The sequence below is a fragment of the Schistocerca nitens genome, chromosome 3, assembly GCF_023898315.1.
Source record: "Schistocerca nitens isolate TAMUIC-IGC-003100 chromosome 3, iqSchNite1.1, whole genome shotgun sequence".
Taxonomy (NCBI): domain Eukaryota; kingdom Metazoa; phylum Arthropoda; class Insecta; order Orthoptera; family Acrididae; genus Schistocerca; species Schistocerca nitens.
In genome coordinates, this window is record NC_064616.1 from 779,746,421 (window position 1) to 779,761,990 (window position 15,570).

A 15,570-nucleotide genomic window follows, 5' to 3' on the forward strand; every position below is an offset into this window, starting at 1 on the left:
CCACCTCTTTGACAATAGTTTTGAAGTGATAGGAGTCTATTCTGACTTTCTCATGCGTGGTACTTCTGGCCCAAGAGCAGGGTCTGTGTTAAGGTGCCAAAATACTTTGAGACCTTGCCATATTAATAGCAGTTACATGTTGGAATATACATTTGTATATCATTTTCCAGTATTGTTTCTGACAAAATCAGACCCAATTGATGTGGTTACAGTTTGTTCTAGTGCTTCAATTTCAGCAATCAGATTGGAAGCACTTGAAGCTGACAAATTCGTAGTACTGGTTACAGGTCCTAGTGAGGCTTTAGTGCTAGGTACCTGTACTATTCCAGCTACTTCTTGGTTTTGAGCAGCACTAGCCTGTGAAGAATTCACACATGATGACCCTGCCGTAGATTTTGGTGTCTCGCAAGAAACTTCCACAAACTTTAGTATAGTCCATTCATTTTTTCTCATACTTTCCCCCTTGGCTTTCTTCTTATTTCAGTTTGATGCTCCTTTCTCTCATACCCTTTTCCTGGGTTGGTGGGGGTATAACAACACAAAACCATGATTGAAATAAAAACTAATCCTACCACAAACATGTGGCATGTGCATAAAATTAAATTACATATAGTTCAATATGTTCAAATGAATGAACAACTTTCTTCATAGGTAAAATACAAGTAGTATACTTGTTCAGGCATAATCTTATAACTGTATTTTAAACCAGTTCCACTTGTCCAAATACCTGTGTAGTCACAATGACAGTACAGTTATCTGATGCTGCACAGACAGGATTATCCACCCCAGCTGCTCTCTGTTGCCTTGCACATCTGTGCTTTCTGTGGCCCCTTCTGCACAGCACTCATTATGCCACTGCACTTCCCCACCTCTTTTTCCTGTTTTAAATACAAAGACAGTGTTCAGGAATGAATGGATCAATTGACAAGTGTGACACGTGATGGTGCTGAAGAATCTATCTCAAAGTCCTCAAATCACCTTAAGAGACAAACATGCTCTTCTTTGTAATAAGTGTCACTGTGCAATTAGGCAAGGCGTTTAGTTCTGTAATGATGGTTTAAATGCAGACTGACTATATTTGGAGAAACTCAAAACTTCTCAAATCACAAGGGCAAACGCATGAAGAAAAATTGGAGTACAAAAGGAGGTCATGTCAAGAGTTTGCATTCGCTAAATCAATCTGCTAGCTTCAGAAAAGTAAGGGAAACTTCCAGGAGTATACATGATATAATTGGAAGTTGACCAGTAATTGTTTACACAGATGTGTTTCTCCGAAAAAGTTCCAGAGATATCATTCTGATAAAATATATTGGATCTAATGGTAACAAATAGATCTCACCTCTTTGAGGATGTTCTCATTGAATCTGGTATCATTGACCATGAGGCGGTTGTAGCAACAATGATTACCAAAGTACAAAAGGGAAATAAAACAAGTAGAAAGATTTGTTTGTTCAATGAACTAGATACAGAGATAGTAGTGTTGTATCTCAGTGAGCAATTTTGAAACATTTAACTCTCCACTGGAGCATGTAGGAGAAGTGTGGCTCAAGTTTAAAACAACAGTTAATAATGCACTGCTGAGTTGGAATCAGGCCAGCCGAAGTGGCCGTGCGGTTCTAGGCGCTGCAGTCTGGAACCGCGAGACCGCTACGGTCGCAGGTTTGAATCCTGCCTCGGGCATGGATGTGTGTGATGTCCTTAGGTTAGTTAGGTTTCACTAGTCCTAAGTTCTAGGGGACTAATGACCTCAGAAGTTGAGTCCCGTAGTGCTCAGAGCCATTTGAACCATTTTTGAGTTGGAATCGGGAGAATCTGCAATAAAACTTTCTTAAGATTTTGGGATAGGCTTACAAATAGTAAGAGACTTGAAGGAATACAAAGAAAAGCTGTTAACTTTTATACTAAAGTTGACAGCCAAGTTGGACCATCCCAGCATGTGTGCCTGAAAACCTCAGCTTATGCTAAACTAAATGAAGCCTACTCATGTGGTTCAAGCAGAAGAGAACACTAGTTCCCATATCAGGTCCAAAGTTAATAGAAAAACTCTGAAGTTTGAAGGAAAATTTAATGCCTCACCAGGGTAGTGACTCAGGTTAAACATTTCTTTGGAATTTGAGAAACTACTGTCTGGAGCAAGAAATTTAGTGCCAACGATGATGAAGCTGATGTTTTTGTATGCTGAATTCTTTGGTTACATTGAACAGTATTATTTTCTCCAAAGTCTAATAAAGTAAGGCTAACTGTTATTTTGTGCACAAATTCAGCAGGTGAATTCAAGCCATTCATTATTGGCAAGTTGTAAAAACCATGTTTCATCCAAGGAATAATGAAATTATCAGTTAATTACATTCATCATATGAGAGTCTGAATGGATACTACTATCTTCAGAGATTGGTTCCATTCCATGTTTTTCTTGTTGTGTGTACATATTTGAAGTGAAAGGTTTAACAGAGAGAGGTGTAGTTTTATTGTACAAGGTACCTTGCCATTCTGCTTTAAATGTACTTGTTTTGGATTATGGAATGGTTTTTGTATGCGTCATCCAGCTTTTGTTAAGTCACTCATGCTGCCAATAGACCAAGATGTGATTATGGCTGTGAAACACTTAGAGTTGAATTTTATGAAACAGCTTTTGCAAAAAAAAAAGTCTGGATATTCTCTGTTTCTAGAAATTCCTGTACATGCTTGTTTTGCAATTCATAGTATTTGTAAGGCTTGAACTTAACATTAGTTCCCGTGTGGAAGAAAATTCCAACACACTCCACCAACAGTGCCTCTGAAGACTGCAGTGGTGAGGGATGTGGTACTGTTAGTCATCTGATGATGTAGTGACGAAAACATTCACAAGTGGTAGAATAGTGATGCCTATTAACTTGGATTTGTGTGTCCAAGTTGTGAGGTTATAGTGAACGAAGTGTCTTCTATAGATGAGAGCATAGATGAGGTGATTGAGTTACGCATTATCACCCACATTCGGGGCACTGAAATGTGTCAGTCTGTTATTGGAATACTAACATTTTGACTCTCCAGAAAATGAGAACCACAATTAGGAAAAAAATGTAAAACAGAAACAAAAAAGTTGTTTTAATAGCTATTTTGTAAGTAAGTTGTCTGTTTCTGGTGAATTATGTGTAAGTAATGCAGTGAGCTGTTAACTGTCATATGTAGTACATTTTGAAATATAGTAATTAGCAGTTTCCAATGGGAACATGTGTGTTTTGGATTATCCACATTTTTCAGTATGGTGTACAGTCTTTGGTCTGCATTAGCCCAGATAATTAGGAGATTGTTGGATAGTGGGATTACTCACCAGCCTGCTTGCTAAACAAACTCAGAATAATGTTGGGAATTCAATTGTATCTCACACTATGTTTTTAAATCTGTGTTATATTACAACTGAATGCCACAACTATCTTCTTGAACATCATGATTATACCAATATGTTTACACAGAGAGAGACCCTTTGCTACTCTATTCTTTTCCTTGATTATTTCATCAATAATATCTTGTCTCTAGGACTGAGGCCACCGTTGTACACAGATACACTATATAAATAAACACTATCCATGAAAGGGTGCATTTTATAGTCATTCCCTGAATGTGTCCTCAAGTTTGACTTCTCGAACAGATTAAGTTTTTGATAAAGAAGTACTTACAGCCGAAAGGGCACTGGAGTGGATGACATATTATGCCACGAAATTACTTCTCTGCTTCAACTTGAGTGCCATTCAGCATCTCCAGTTGATGTACACAGCAGAGAGGAAATTGTGTATCCTACGGGACTATCTTATCTCTGCTATGGAAATGGAGTCTCATTCAGCTGGGTGAAAAGGTAGATTGTTATGCAAGAAAATTATCACAAATAGAACAGCTGGTGATGTGGTGTTTTCACTGAGCAAAACATTTTGCTGTCATTGTTCAAATTTTAGATACTTAAACAACATCCATGATATGGCTCAGTGGATAAGTGGCAAACTAAAAAGGCAAATGTCCAGATTTAGATTCCTGGTCAGTCATAGGATTTATCAGTTTTTTTAACCCTGAAAAGGATTTGTTAATGCGAAAAATACACAATCTTTTGTGTTTCACAATAAACTCTCCATCTTGCAATAAACCAGCTATCATTACTATATGCTTGATAAGATTTCTCCAAAACATATTTTTTAGTTAGCGTATTTTGCATGAAGATCTGATGTCTTGAGTTAAGTGCATATACAGCCAGTGAGAAACATTTTTATTGTGTTACCAAAGTGTTAATCTTAACCAGTGACATTTACCATCATAATACCATGATTTGTTCAAAGTGTCAGGTGAAAACTGTCATGTGACTCTACATCAAATTATACACACATCAAAAAAAGTTTTGCATCATCCCAGATCCCAGAACTGCTGAAGATAGACGTTGACTGTGGATATTGTATCACAGACACAGTCCCTTTGGCTGTTCAGAAATGTCACTAAACCCGCCCAAAGATGTAAACAATCATACATGAGCAGCACCTATTAGATGGAGGGGTCCGACAGTCGATCAGTTCCAGTCATTCCACCAGGAAGGAGGTACACAGCTCATGTTGTCTGTAGTTCAACCATGCCTAGATGGTCAATACTGTGGTTCGATTGCATCTGCATTGTTAGTTTGTGCCAGGAAGGGCTCTCAAGAAGAGAAGTGTCCAGGCATCTCAGAGTGAACCAAAGCGATGTCGTTCCGACATGGAGGAGGTACAGAGAGACAGGAACTGTCGATGACATGCTTCGCTCAGGCTGCCCAAGGGCTACTACTGCAGTGGATGATTGCTACCTCCGGATTATGGCTCGGAGGAACCCTGACAGCAATGCCACCATGTTGAATAATGCTTTTCGTGCAGCCACAGGACATCGTGTTATGACTCAACTGTGCGCAATAGGCTGCATGATGCACAACTTCACTCCCGACATCCATGGCGAGGTCCATCTTTGCAACCACAACACCATGCAGTGCAATACAGATGGGCGCAAAAACATGCCGAATGGACCGCTCAGGATTGGCATCACGATCTCTTCACCAGTGAGTGTCGCATATGCCTGCAACCAGACAATCATTGGAGACGTGTTTGGAGGCAACTTGGTCAGGCTGAATGCCTTAGACACACTCTCCAGCAAGTGCAATAAGGTGGAGGTTCCCTGCTGTTTTGGGTTGGCATTATGTGCGGCTGACGTACGCCACTGGTGGTCATGGAAGGCGCCATAATGGCTGTATGATATGTGAATGCCATCCTCCGACAGGTAGTGGAACCATATCGGCAGCGTATTGGCAAGGCATTCGTCTTCATGGATGACAATTCGCGCCCCCATCATGCACGTCTTGTGAATGACTTCCTTCAGGATAATGAAATCACTTGACTAGAGTGGCCAGCATGTTCTCCAGGTGCCTGGGATAGATTGAAAATGGCTGTTTATGGACAACATGACCCACCAACCACTCTGAGGGATCTACGCCGAATTGCCGTTCGGGAGTGGGACAATCTGGACCAACAGTGCCTTGATGAACTTGTGGATAGTATGCCATAACTAATAAAGGCGTGCATCAGTGCAAGAGGATGTGCTGCTGGGTATTAGAGGTACCAGTGTGTACAGCAATCTGGACCACCACCTCTGAAGGCCTCGCTTGTATGGTGGTACAACATGCAATGTGTAGTTTTCATGAGCAGTAAAAAGGGCAGAAATGATGTTTATGTTGATATCTATTTCAATTTTCTGTACAGGTTCCGGAACTCTCGGAACTGACATGATGCAAAACTTTTTTCGATGTGTGTATAACTCAACAAAGTATGTAATAATATCTAAAGCACTAAGTACAAGAACTCCTGCACCTCCCCATTCTCCCCCCACCAACCACGATTGCCACCACCACCACCACCACCACCACCACCACCACAACCACACCCTTTTATCGAATGCCTTAGACTACATAAATACGTGAAGTGATCATCTGAAAATGCACACTTTCAGAAAACAGAAAGTTGAAAGAGTATTTTCAAGAAGGAGAAAAGTAATACTTCAATTTGCTGTGAGGCACCTTTAATGTACATTTTATGTAAAATGTTGATTATACACTGATGGAAAAAAATTGCAACACCAACAAATAATTAATGTAGAGTAATGACATTTCATGAATACATTTGTCTAGATAACCTATTTTAAATGATTGACATTGCAAGATCACAGGTTAATGTAAGCATGAGATAAGCCATTGCAAATGTGAAATGCTGGTACATTAATAACCAGTGTAATCACCAGAATGTTGAAAGCAAGCATACAGACGTGCACGCATTGTGTTGTACAGGTGCTGGATTTGAGTTTGTGGGATGGAGTTCCATGCCTGTTGCATGTGCTTCTTCAGTACAGGGATAGTTAATGGTGTCCATGGACAAAGCTGAAGATATCGTTTGCTGTGTTGTATGTGTTTATGGAATATACCGTTGGCTCTTATATGTGGTCAATGTGAGACAGATCTGCTGATCGTGCAGGCACTCTGTAGAGCATACTGGGTTACAGCAGTAGAAAGTTTGGAAGCACCTCCTGGAATGCTGTTCACGAATGGCAGCACAACGGGTTGAATAACCAGATTGACATACAAATTTGCAGTCAGCGTGTGTGAGATAACCACAATAGTGCTCCTGTTGCCATACAAAATTGCACCCTAGACCATAACTCCAGGTGTAGGTCCAGTGTGTCTAGCACACAGAAAGGTTGGTTGCAGGCCCTAAACTGGTCGCCTCATAACCAACACATGGCCATCACTGGCACCAAGGTAAAATCAGCTTTCATCAGAAAACACAGTAGACCTTAACCCTACCCTCCAATGAGATCTTGCTCGACACCACTGAAGTCTCAAATGGCGGTGGTTTGGGGTCAGTAGAATGCACACTACAGGGTGTCTGGCTCAGAGCTGTCCTTGAAGTAACCAATTTGTAACAGCTCATTGTGTCACTGTGATGCCAACTACTGCTCAAATTGTTGCTGCAGATGCAGTACAATGCGCCAGAGCCATACTCCGAACATGATGGTCTTCCCTCACGGTAGGGCCACATGGCTGCCTGAAACCAGGTCTTCTCATGACCATTGCTGCCAGTAATCATGTACAGTGGCTATGTTCCTGCCAAGTCTTTCTACAGTATCATGGAAGTAACTTCCAGCTTCTCATAGCCCTATTACATGACCTCAGTCAAACTTCGTGAGGTGTAGATAATGGAGTCTTCGTCGTCTTAAAGGCATTCGTGACTAACATCAACCCACCACATCCCATCTCAAAGGTAACTAATGTTCATGGCTGTTACAGCATGTATTTAAAGCAGACCTGATTTGTACTCTCATAGTGGTGCTACTAGTGCCATTCTTATTTGAATGGCACAAAATTTGAATAGACATCATCTTTGAGATGTAGAAACATGCCTGCCAACTTTTGTTTATGTTGCACAACTCCTTTTCTGTGTTGTGATTTTTTCTGTCAGTGTAATTAAAATTGCATACCATTCTCAATAAAAGTAACAAGTTCATCAGCTCTTGTACCGTATTTTGTAAAATATGGTTATTGGAGGTGACTCATCAAACAATGCCCAACACATATGCCCAGTGTCATTAAATGTTTTAAATAATTTGTCAAATGTCTCATTCTGTGGTGTCTTGTTTCACTCTTCCTTTACATGCATTTATTACTTGAAGGATAAAAGAAAGTCCTTGTAGACACTACTTATTTCAAATTCTAACCCAGACCCTGCCTCACCTGGCAGTCATTAACTTTTTAAAATAAATTGTTATCAATAAAGTCACATGTATTCAATCTTGCTACTATACAAAGATATAATGTCTTCCAAATGTAATGCCAAAAATATTTGGAAGTTGTAACATTCAGTTTGTCTCAGTGACAATCGATAAGAAGTGCTGGACATATGTTATTGAACATTTGTGTTCACGTGACAAAGTTTTTGAGTCCTTTGCTTGCCTTTGAAAAGACTGTATGAGAATGCCATCAGAATTAGACCACCACTGGCACTTGCCATAGAACTTTGGTCACACTGCTTTATCATATTTGATAGTAAAGTGTTAAAAATCTTTTTCGTGGTGTCATCTGTTTTGGGTATCCTTTGGATTTTACATTAAATAATCACTTTTCTATAAAAAAAAGTATTGCTACCTCTATTTAAAGTGTGAGTAGCAATTACTCAGAAAGCAGTGTTATTCTCCTGCATTCGGCTGGTAGTTGCCACACTGTAAAGCGCACAAAGATTATATTGGCCCATTTGGTCAAATGTTTGAAAATGACTGACTTTGAGGAATGTTGCAGGGTTATTGTGATTTGCTGCTAGTTTTACTTATTTAGTGTATGTTGTCCTGTATCTGAATTGTTTTTATTGTGAAGACTTCTGGCTTTTTGGTTGTCTGACACTTCATATGGATATAAAGGTTTGTTTCTATCCAGACTATTGGTGGCTTTTAATACCTCCCATCACGGGGGACTGTGTTCTGTTTGTATGTGTAAGTCTTATTTGTATGTTGCTGTGGCTTATTTGTTGGTGATGTTTTTGTGCACAGTAATATACTGAATGGTCTTGTACTGAATGTGCTTTTTGACACAGCTGATCATTATTTTATATGTAGGGTTATATTCTTTTAAATGTTTTTCTGCCATGGGAGTAAATACTGTGCTGCATGTTGTGTTGCACAGGCAGAGTGCATTATTGTAAATGTATTTATTGAAGAATTTGTGTCTGTTGACAATGTTTCTTGGGTATGAATCTGGAGTGGTCATGGGTTAAGGGAAGACTGTTGTGATAAAGGTCAACTTGAGTCCATTTGATCTAATCACAGTGAACATAATATCATTTTTCAGTAGTCAAATAAATGACATATTTATTGAATCTTAAGTTGTGCTATTATGTACAAATACCAATGACAAATAACTGTTGTCGATTTACAAAGTCTACATATTTTATCAATAAGGGGTGCAAATTTAGATACCAGTACAAGCTGGAATATATCTGTTGGTGAAATATTGCATTCGATTGCTGGTTGGAATTGTTCAGTAACTGATATTGTGTCCATGATGTAAAGGTTATCAGATTACAGTACTTATAATGTTTTTGTAACTGGTTGATAGTACTTGTCAGTAACATATTTATATTAATTTGAGCAATAAAATGTAGTTCTTACTTTCACAAACTATGTATTTCCAGCCAGTGAAGCGTTACCTGAGGTGTCCAGCTGCAGTAACGGTGCGTCATTTACAGAAGCTGATAAGAGCAAAATTTGGGCTAAGGGAAGAACATATTGTTGAAATTTTGTATCTAAATGAACCCCTTGATGAAGATTTTACACTGATGGATGTTGCTTATATCCATAACTGGTGCAGAGTAAGTAGAGTGTTTTTTATCATTTTTGAAAGCTTTTTTATGTATTAATTGTAGAGCATTAAATTTGCTAGTAGTTTTCCTGATGGCTTTTGGCAAGTGATGTATGTTTCTTTTAAGTCTGAGAGTTCTGAGATGCTCCACTATATGTTTGGTACCACCTTTCTTTTTGTGTGTCCAGCTGTTGCGGTATGACCCAAAATTTCATAAATTCCAAATTGTTTCTCGGCACATGTATGACAAGATGCAAAGTGTAGTATTTTTGTCATGTTTTAAATAAAAGACAAAATGCATTGAACATACTTTGAAGTGTGCCATTAGTGTACAACCTTCAGTTCACAAACTTAAAGAAATATTAAGAGTATTTTTCATTTTTGGGGGAAGGGGTGCACTTCGTGGTGGTGCTTGGTTTTGAGTGTGCTTAACACTGTGAGATGATGATGTTATAGGAAGCAGATTTTTATATCACAGAACTGGTCCACTACTGTCTTTCAGGGACACTTGTTCTCTCTCTCTCTCTCTCTCTCTCTCTCTCTCTCTCATCCCCCTCCCTCCCCCCCCTCTCTCTCTCTCTCTCTCTCTCTCTCTCTCTCTCTCTCTCAGTAGTATATTGATATGAGTATGAAAAGATATTTGCTATTCACCATATAGTGGAGATGCTGAGTCGCAGATAGGCACAACAAAAAGACTGTCAGAAAATAAGCTTTCGGCCAACAAGGCCTTAATAGGAAATAGACTACACACACACACACACACACACACACACACACACACACACACACAAAACTCTCATGCACATGACCACTGTCTCTGGCTGGGCTCAGCAAGCAGAGACTGTGGTCATGTGTGAGAGTTGCGTTTGCTTGAGTGTGTGTGTGTGTGTGTGTGTGTGTGTGTGTGTGTGTGTTTTTGTCTATTTCCAATGAAGGCCTTGTTGGCTGAAAGCTTACTTTCTGACAGTCTTTTTGTTGTGCCTATCTGCAACTCAGCATCTCTGCTATATGGTGAGTAGCAACTATCCTTTTCATAATATTGTCACATTCCGTCCTGGATTTTCCATTATTTAGTATACTGATATTTGTCAAAAGGCTTCTCATAATCCATATCCTTATTTATAGGCTTCGACTTCTTTTGTGTTGGTTGCTATTGTGCTCTTCTAGTTGTTCTTTTGGGGAAAAAATGTGACACTGTATGATGATTGTTAATTTGATATTGTAGAATAGAATAATTTTATACAGATTCTAGCAAGTCTTTATTGTTTCAGAAGGGCCTGATGAATTTGAGATATCGAATTTTTGAAAGCTGTGCTAAGAGGTTGAAAATAGATTATGGTCTGCAAGTAGAAAAAGAAGATAGCAAAGAACTAGATTTAGTTTGTGATGATGAACAAAATGGTACCAAAGATAATTTGCAAAACAAAGATGCGGAATGTGAGTTTTCTTCTTTCAGCCAACCACCTAATAATTTGGTGGAATGTGAGGACACTTCAAATGGTGATGTGCTGCAGAAAAGTGATGTCTCCAGTTGGAAGGAAGTGCAGATACAAATAAGTGAAAGTGGTGTAATGAGTATCACAGATATCACTTCAGGCAACCAGGAGTTGTCATTAGAAAACATTGTGTCTACATTGAAAACAAGTGATGATGTTTTGGTGAATTCAGTTGAGGTTTTCTTCTCGGAAAGCTATGGACCAGTGGTTAATGGTTCAGGAGATACTAATAACCAGAGTGATAAAAATTTGTTGTGTAAAAGAGTTCCAGACAATTCAGGTTCTTCAGAAATAGGATCCCTGGTTGACACAACATTTGCAACTTCCAATTTACTCCTCCCTGGCTTAGCAGAACCTCAGTATCTTCAGAAAACCCTTGATTTAAAGGAAGATGTCAGTGATAGAAAAGAGGTTACTAAGTTCTGTGATTCGCCAGTTATAACAGATAATAAAAAATCAGATGCTGGTGTAGGTCTTGTGTCACTTCCTGAATCACATTCCTCTCTGGACTACAACTATAGCATTGACAACTCAGTTTATCAGGCTGTGCCACATTCAGAAAGTTTTCACACACACTGCTTATTACAAAAAGATACATACTCTAAGCAGGAAAAGTCTATTAAGGATCAAATTCTGAAGGGACATGAGAAGCAAAATTTTGCTACCCCCACAGTGACGTGCAGCTCAAGAAGAAGTACATATGCAAATTCTCCTGTTGGATATAAGACACTGAAAACTCCACCAAAAAGTTGGAATCCTAGTCTTTCACGTCTTAGTTATCTTTCCTCCAAGACGAATTCTTTGTTTCAAGAAAGAAGTGACCCCATTAAAAAAACAGATTCCATGAATGTTACATCACCAGATGTCTTACAGTCTTCTCAGTGCTCAGATAAGTTATTGAAAGAAGTTGGTGGCAGTAACAATACAACTGTAGCAAAACCGCCACGCTTTTTTAAAATGCGCAATATGCCTCGATTTTTGGGAAATCCAGCTTCTGGTGTTAAACGTATGTTTCAGGTTGTGTCACCTGGTGGCCAGAAAAATGATGGTATGAGAACCCCATACTTGAGTCAGCTTCCAACTAAACAAAATAACATACAGCTTGTCAAATTGAACAGCAAACCGCCAAGTCAGCCATTTACAGGTAAAAATGGTTCTCCTCCTTTCACTCTTTCACCATCTACAAGGACTCATGTAGATTCGAATAAATTTGTAATGCCTGGCTTTTCTACTTATCAGAAGAATTTGCTACAGTATTCTGAATTTCAAAATGTTTCTCCAAGAAGTGGAATAGGTTCCAAAAATATATCTCCAAGTGGAACTACCGATAAACATATTAGTTCCGTGAGTGTACCATGTGCATCTGAATCAGTGTCAACAAGTATGTCTCTATCAAAGACTCAGAACTCTCATATTTCACCCAATGCAGTACAGCTGCTCTATGGAACTTTACCTCCAGTTTCAGCCCCAGTTGCTACTGTATCATCTCTTATTCAGCTTCATGATGATTCTCATATGCAGTCTCCTCCTCTAAAACATTACAGTCCTCTTTCATCACCTGTTGATACCTTTGCTAATCCACGACATCAGCAGAGGCAAGGTGTTTCAACTTCCATTGTTTCAACTTCCATTGAAAAGGAACAACAAAATCCAGCACTACATGGTCAGACTCTTGCTGGAACAGTTGCGCTACAGGGTCCCCCAGAGACAGAGCAACAGCAGAATATAAACAAAGATCTTTCAATTGCTCACAATAACAGTAATGACAGTAATAGTTGCAGAACTGTGCCAGCTTCCGATCAGCATAAACTTTCAGTGAGCAGGATAATTGGAACAGTGCAGCCAAAATTTTCACCCCAATCTTCTTCCTCAGAAGATGATAAGCAGGCAGCTAAAGTCAACACAGATAGCACAAGAACAGCCCAAAATTGTGCTGTCTGTGTGATTGAGGAAACATACGTTCCACAGGTTTCCAATTCTACCACTGTTACTGCAGGGAGTGCAGATACAATTAACTATCCTGGATTAACAGGAAAGTTGCCAGTGTCAGAAAGTATTTGTACTGATTCTAATTCAGAGACTAATTTGAAAGGAAGGTGTGATTCAGACCACATTACTCTTGATTTACAGTGTGAACAACCTCAAAATTCAGACACTTCAAGCAGTGGCCTTAGTTCAGGACTTTGTGATGGTGGTTTAAAAGGTACTGAGAAACCTGTGGAAGTATTGACAACAAATAATAATACAGAATTTTTTAATAAAGAAACTTATGTACATTGTGGTGAAAAGGAAATTATTCCAAGTGTATAATGTGTTTGTCATTTTTAACAGTTTCTTATGAACTGTGTTTTTACACATTGTTGTGCAATAGAATGGTTTGTTTGTTTTTGTTACCATTTTAAAATTTTGCTGCGGGATATTCACAAGTCCAAGTAATATAATTGTGATCACAGATTGACCTTATTGCAAAGTGTGTATTGTACAAATTATGTTTTTAACAGTAAATTTGTTGTTGAGATTGGAAATGAAATTTTAAGAAATTATCATATTTAAATTGTTGAGAGAGAAAAGAAACAAGCTAATGTCTAAAATGATAAGAGATTTATAGCTCTTATTGTCTATTGTTAATTAATGAATACATAAGTTTGTTGTTTATTTGAAAATACTTTACTGATGCTAAAGTAAAGATGGTAATTTTTTAATATTGTAAATCTCATTCCATTGTGTTCTGCTTCTAATGAGTGAAGTTTATGTATTAACTTTAGCAGAATATTTTGCTTTATGCAGTCATTCTTATTTTGAGTGCCTTGGAAACTGGAATAGAACATTCATGTATTACTCAACAAAGCAAAATGTGGGCCTGGTCTTTACTTCTACTATAGTGATGTATAAGTAAGAAGGCAGGTGCATGATGCATTGTACTCAGTCAGAGTTGGAGAATTCTTTGCAGCATCACTAGTGTGTTGTCAGGCCTGTTGGTCTAGTGGTAAAATGAATATCTGGAAACTGAAAGGCAACATTTTCAAATCCCAGCCAGAGTACAGAATGTTTCAGTCTCCCTTGAACGTAGCCTTCACCTCTCAGTGATACTAAGATTTGCCACAAACAACATGTTTCAGATCGCCCAAATAAACTGTAGGTCTCCTTTTCCTGGTAGGCTTAATGAGGTAGATTAGACACATGCAGGTTGCTGAATGTTGTCCAACTGAAATACTTACACCAGCCATTGATCCCAACAGATTTTTTTATTATTATGATTATTACCACTACTACTACTACTACTACTACTAGTAGTAGTAGTAGTGGTGGTGGTGGTGGTGGTGGTGGTGGTGGTGCCACCACCACCACCACCGGCCGTGGTGGCCGACCGGTTCTAGGCACTTCAGTCTGGAACCGGGCGACTGCTATGGTCACAGGTTCGAATCCTGCGTCGGACATGGATGTGTGTGATGTCCTTAGGTTAATTAGGTTTAGGTTGTTCTGAGTTATAGGGGACTGATGACCTCAGGTGTTGAATCCCATATTGCTCAGAGCCATTTGAACTGCCATTACAAACACCACCAATGTGTTGGCTTTGTCAAATACCACATGCTGTAGCCATTGCGTAGCCTGGTAACTGATAGTGATAGAGTAAACATCACACCAGGACAATGTGTCTTACTTGTGACTGTCTGTAGGTCAATATATATGTTTGGAAAACTATCTCTGCTGCTTCGTAACATTTTTGCTTTGTGCCATCCATAATGAGTACTACAGAGAATGAGTACCTTCACCACATTTAAACTAATAAGGAAATCAATACTATACGTTGCACAGGCACCTCGAAGCACATGCTGCAGACAAACATAGCAGATTGACACTCGTAGCTGGAGTGTTGTGTGATGCATTGCTTTTGCCTTTAGACACTGTGCATTGCCTCACCACCTGATTTCTTATATGTACATCACTAAAAGCTTGATCATGTGTCAGGATGTAGTCACGTGAAAGTGTAAAGTGGTGCTTGCTACTAAGTTTTAGTTTAAGCATACAAAGCAATAACATAAAAAATTCCATGGACTGCCATGGCAGATTGTTGTTAACGTTAATTGAAGACAGGAAGAAGAGTTCCATTGAAAATGAGACATAATATGTTTCAAAATTTCTGAAATATTATAAGATAGTTGCATGTAAAATATTAACTGAGTATTTCGTGCAGAGGTGAGTGTTATTAGAGTATCTTCTCCAAATAGGAAGGAAAGAAGGTGAAAATGTTTAAGTGTCCTATAGGTGACATGCACAAAGGTGCTACAAGAGCCTGTTTCTCTTATACTAGGCTGTTCCAGCTGGCACAGGTTGGCGGAGTTGGGTAATCAGCTGATGCTCGGGTAACCTTACAGCCAGGCCATAAAGAGTATGTGATTGTACTCCACTGGCTGAGCACATGTGTGCAGGGTTGGCCAAGCAGATCGTGCGTGTACAGAACGCATGTAAGAGGGTCATCTGACAGGTAGTCTAAGCTGTATGTATCTGCCCATGAGCCCAATGAGGGGTGCCCTTATTCCATGGGAATGTGTAGGAACAACATATCTTGTACAATTAAGCATAGATTTCGTTGCACAGTGTTAGAGGAAAGAACCGATCAGATAAATTATTATGCCAGTGTGATACTATTACAAAAGGTGCCAGAATAGGTGGTTAGCAAAGTGCAAACAGTTC

The 15,570-nt window shown here is 39.1% G+C and overlaps 1 protein-coding gene across 1 annotated transcript in view; it reads left to right on the forward strand.

Moving 5' to 3' along the window:
- LOC126248790 (uncharacterized) overlaps positions 1–13,546 on the forward strand; it is a 64,523-nt gene extending 50,977 nt beyond the window's left edge. The window contains exons 5-6 of the mRNA XM_049950174.1: positions 9,213–9,389; positions 10,651–13,546. Coding sequence (XP_049806131.1) covers positions 9,213–9,389; positions 10,651–13,185 — 2,712 coding nt within the window. The 3' untranslated portion in view covers positions 13,186–13,546. The remainder of the gene's footprint in view (positions 1–9,212; positions 9,390–10,650) is intronic.
- The last annotated feature ends 2,024 nt before the right edge of the window (positions 13,547–15,570 follow it).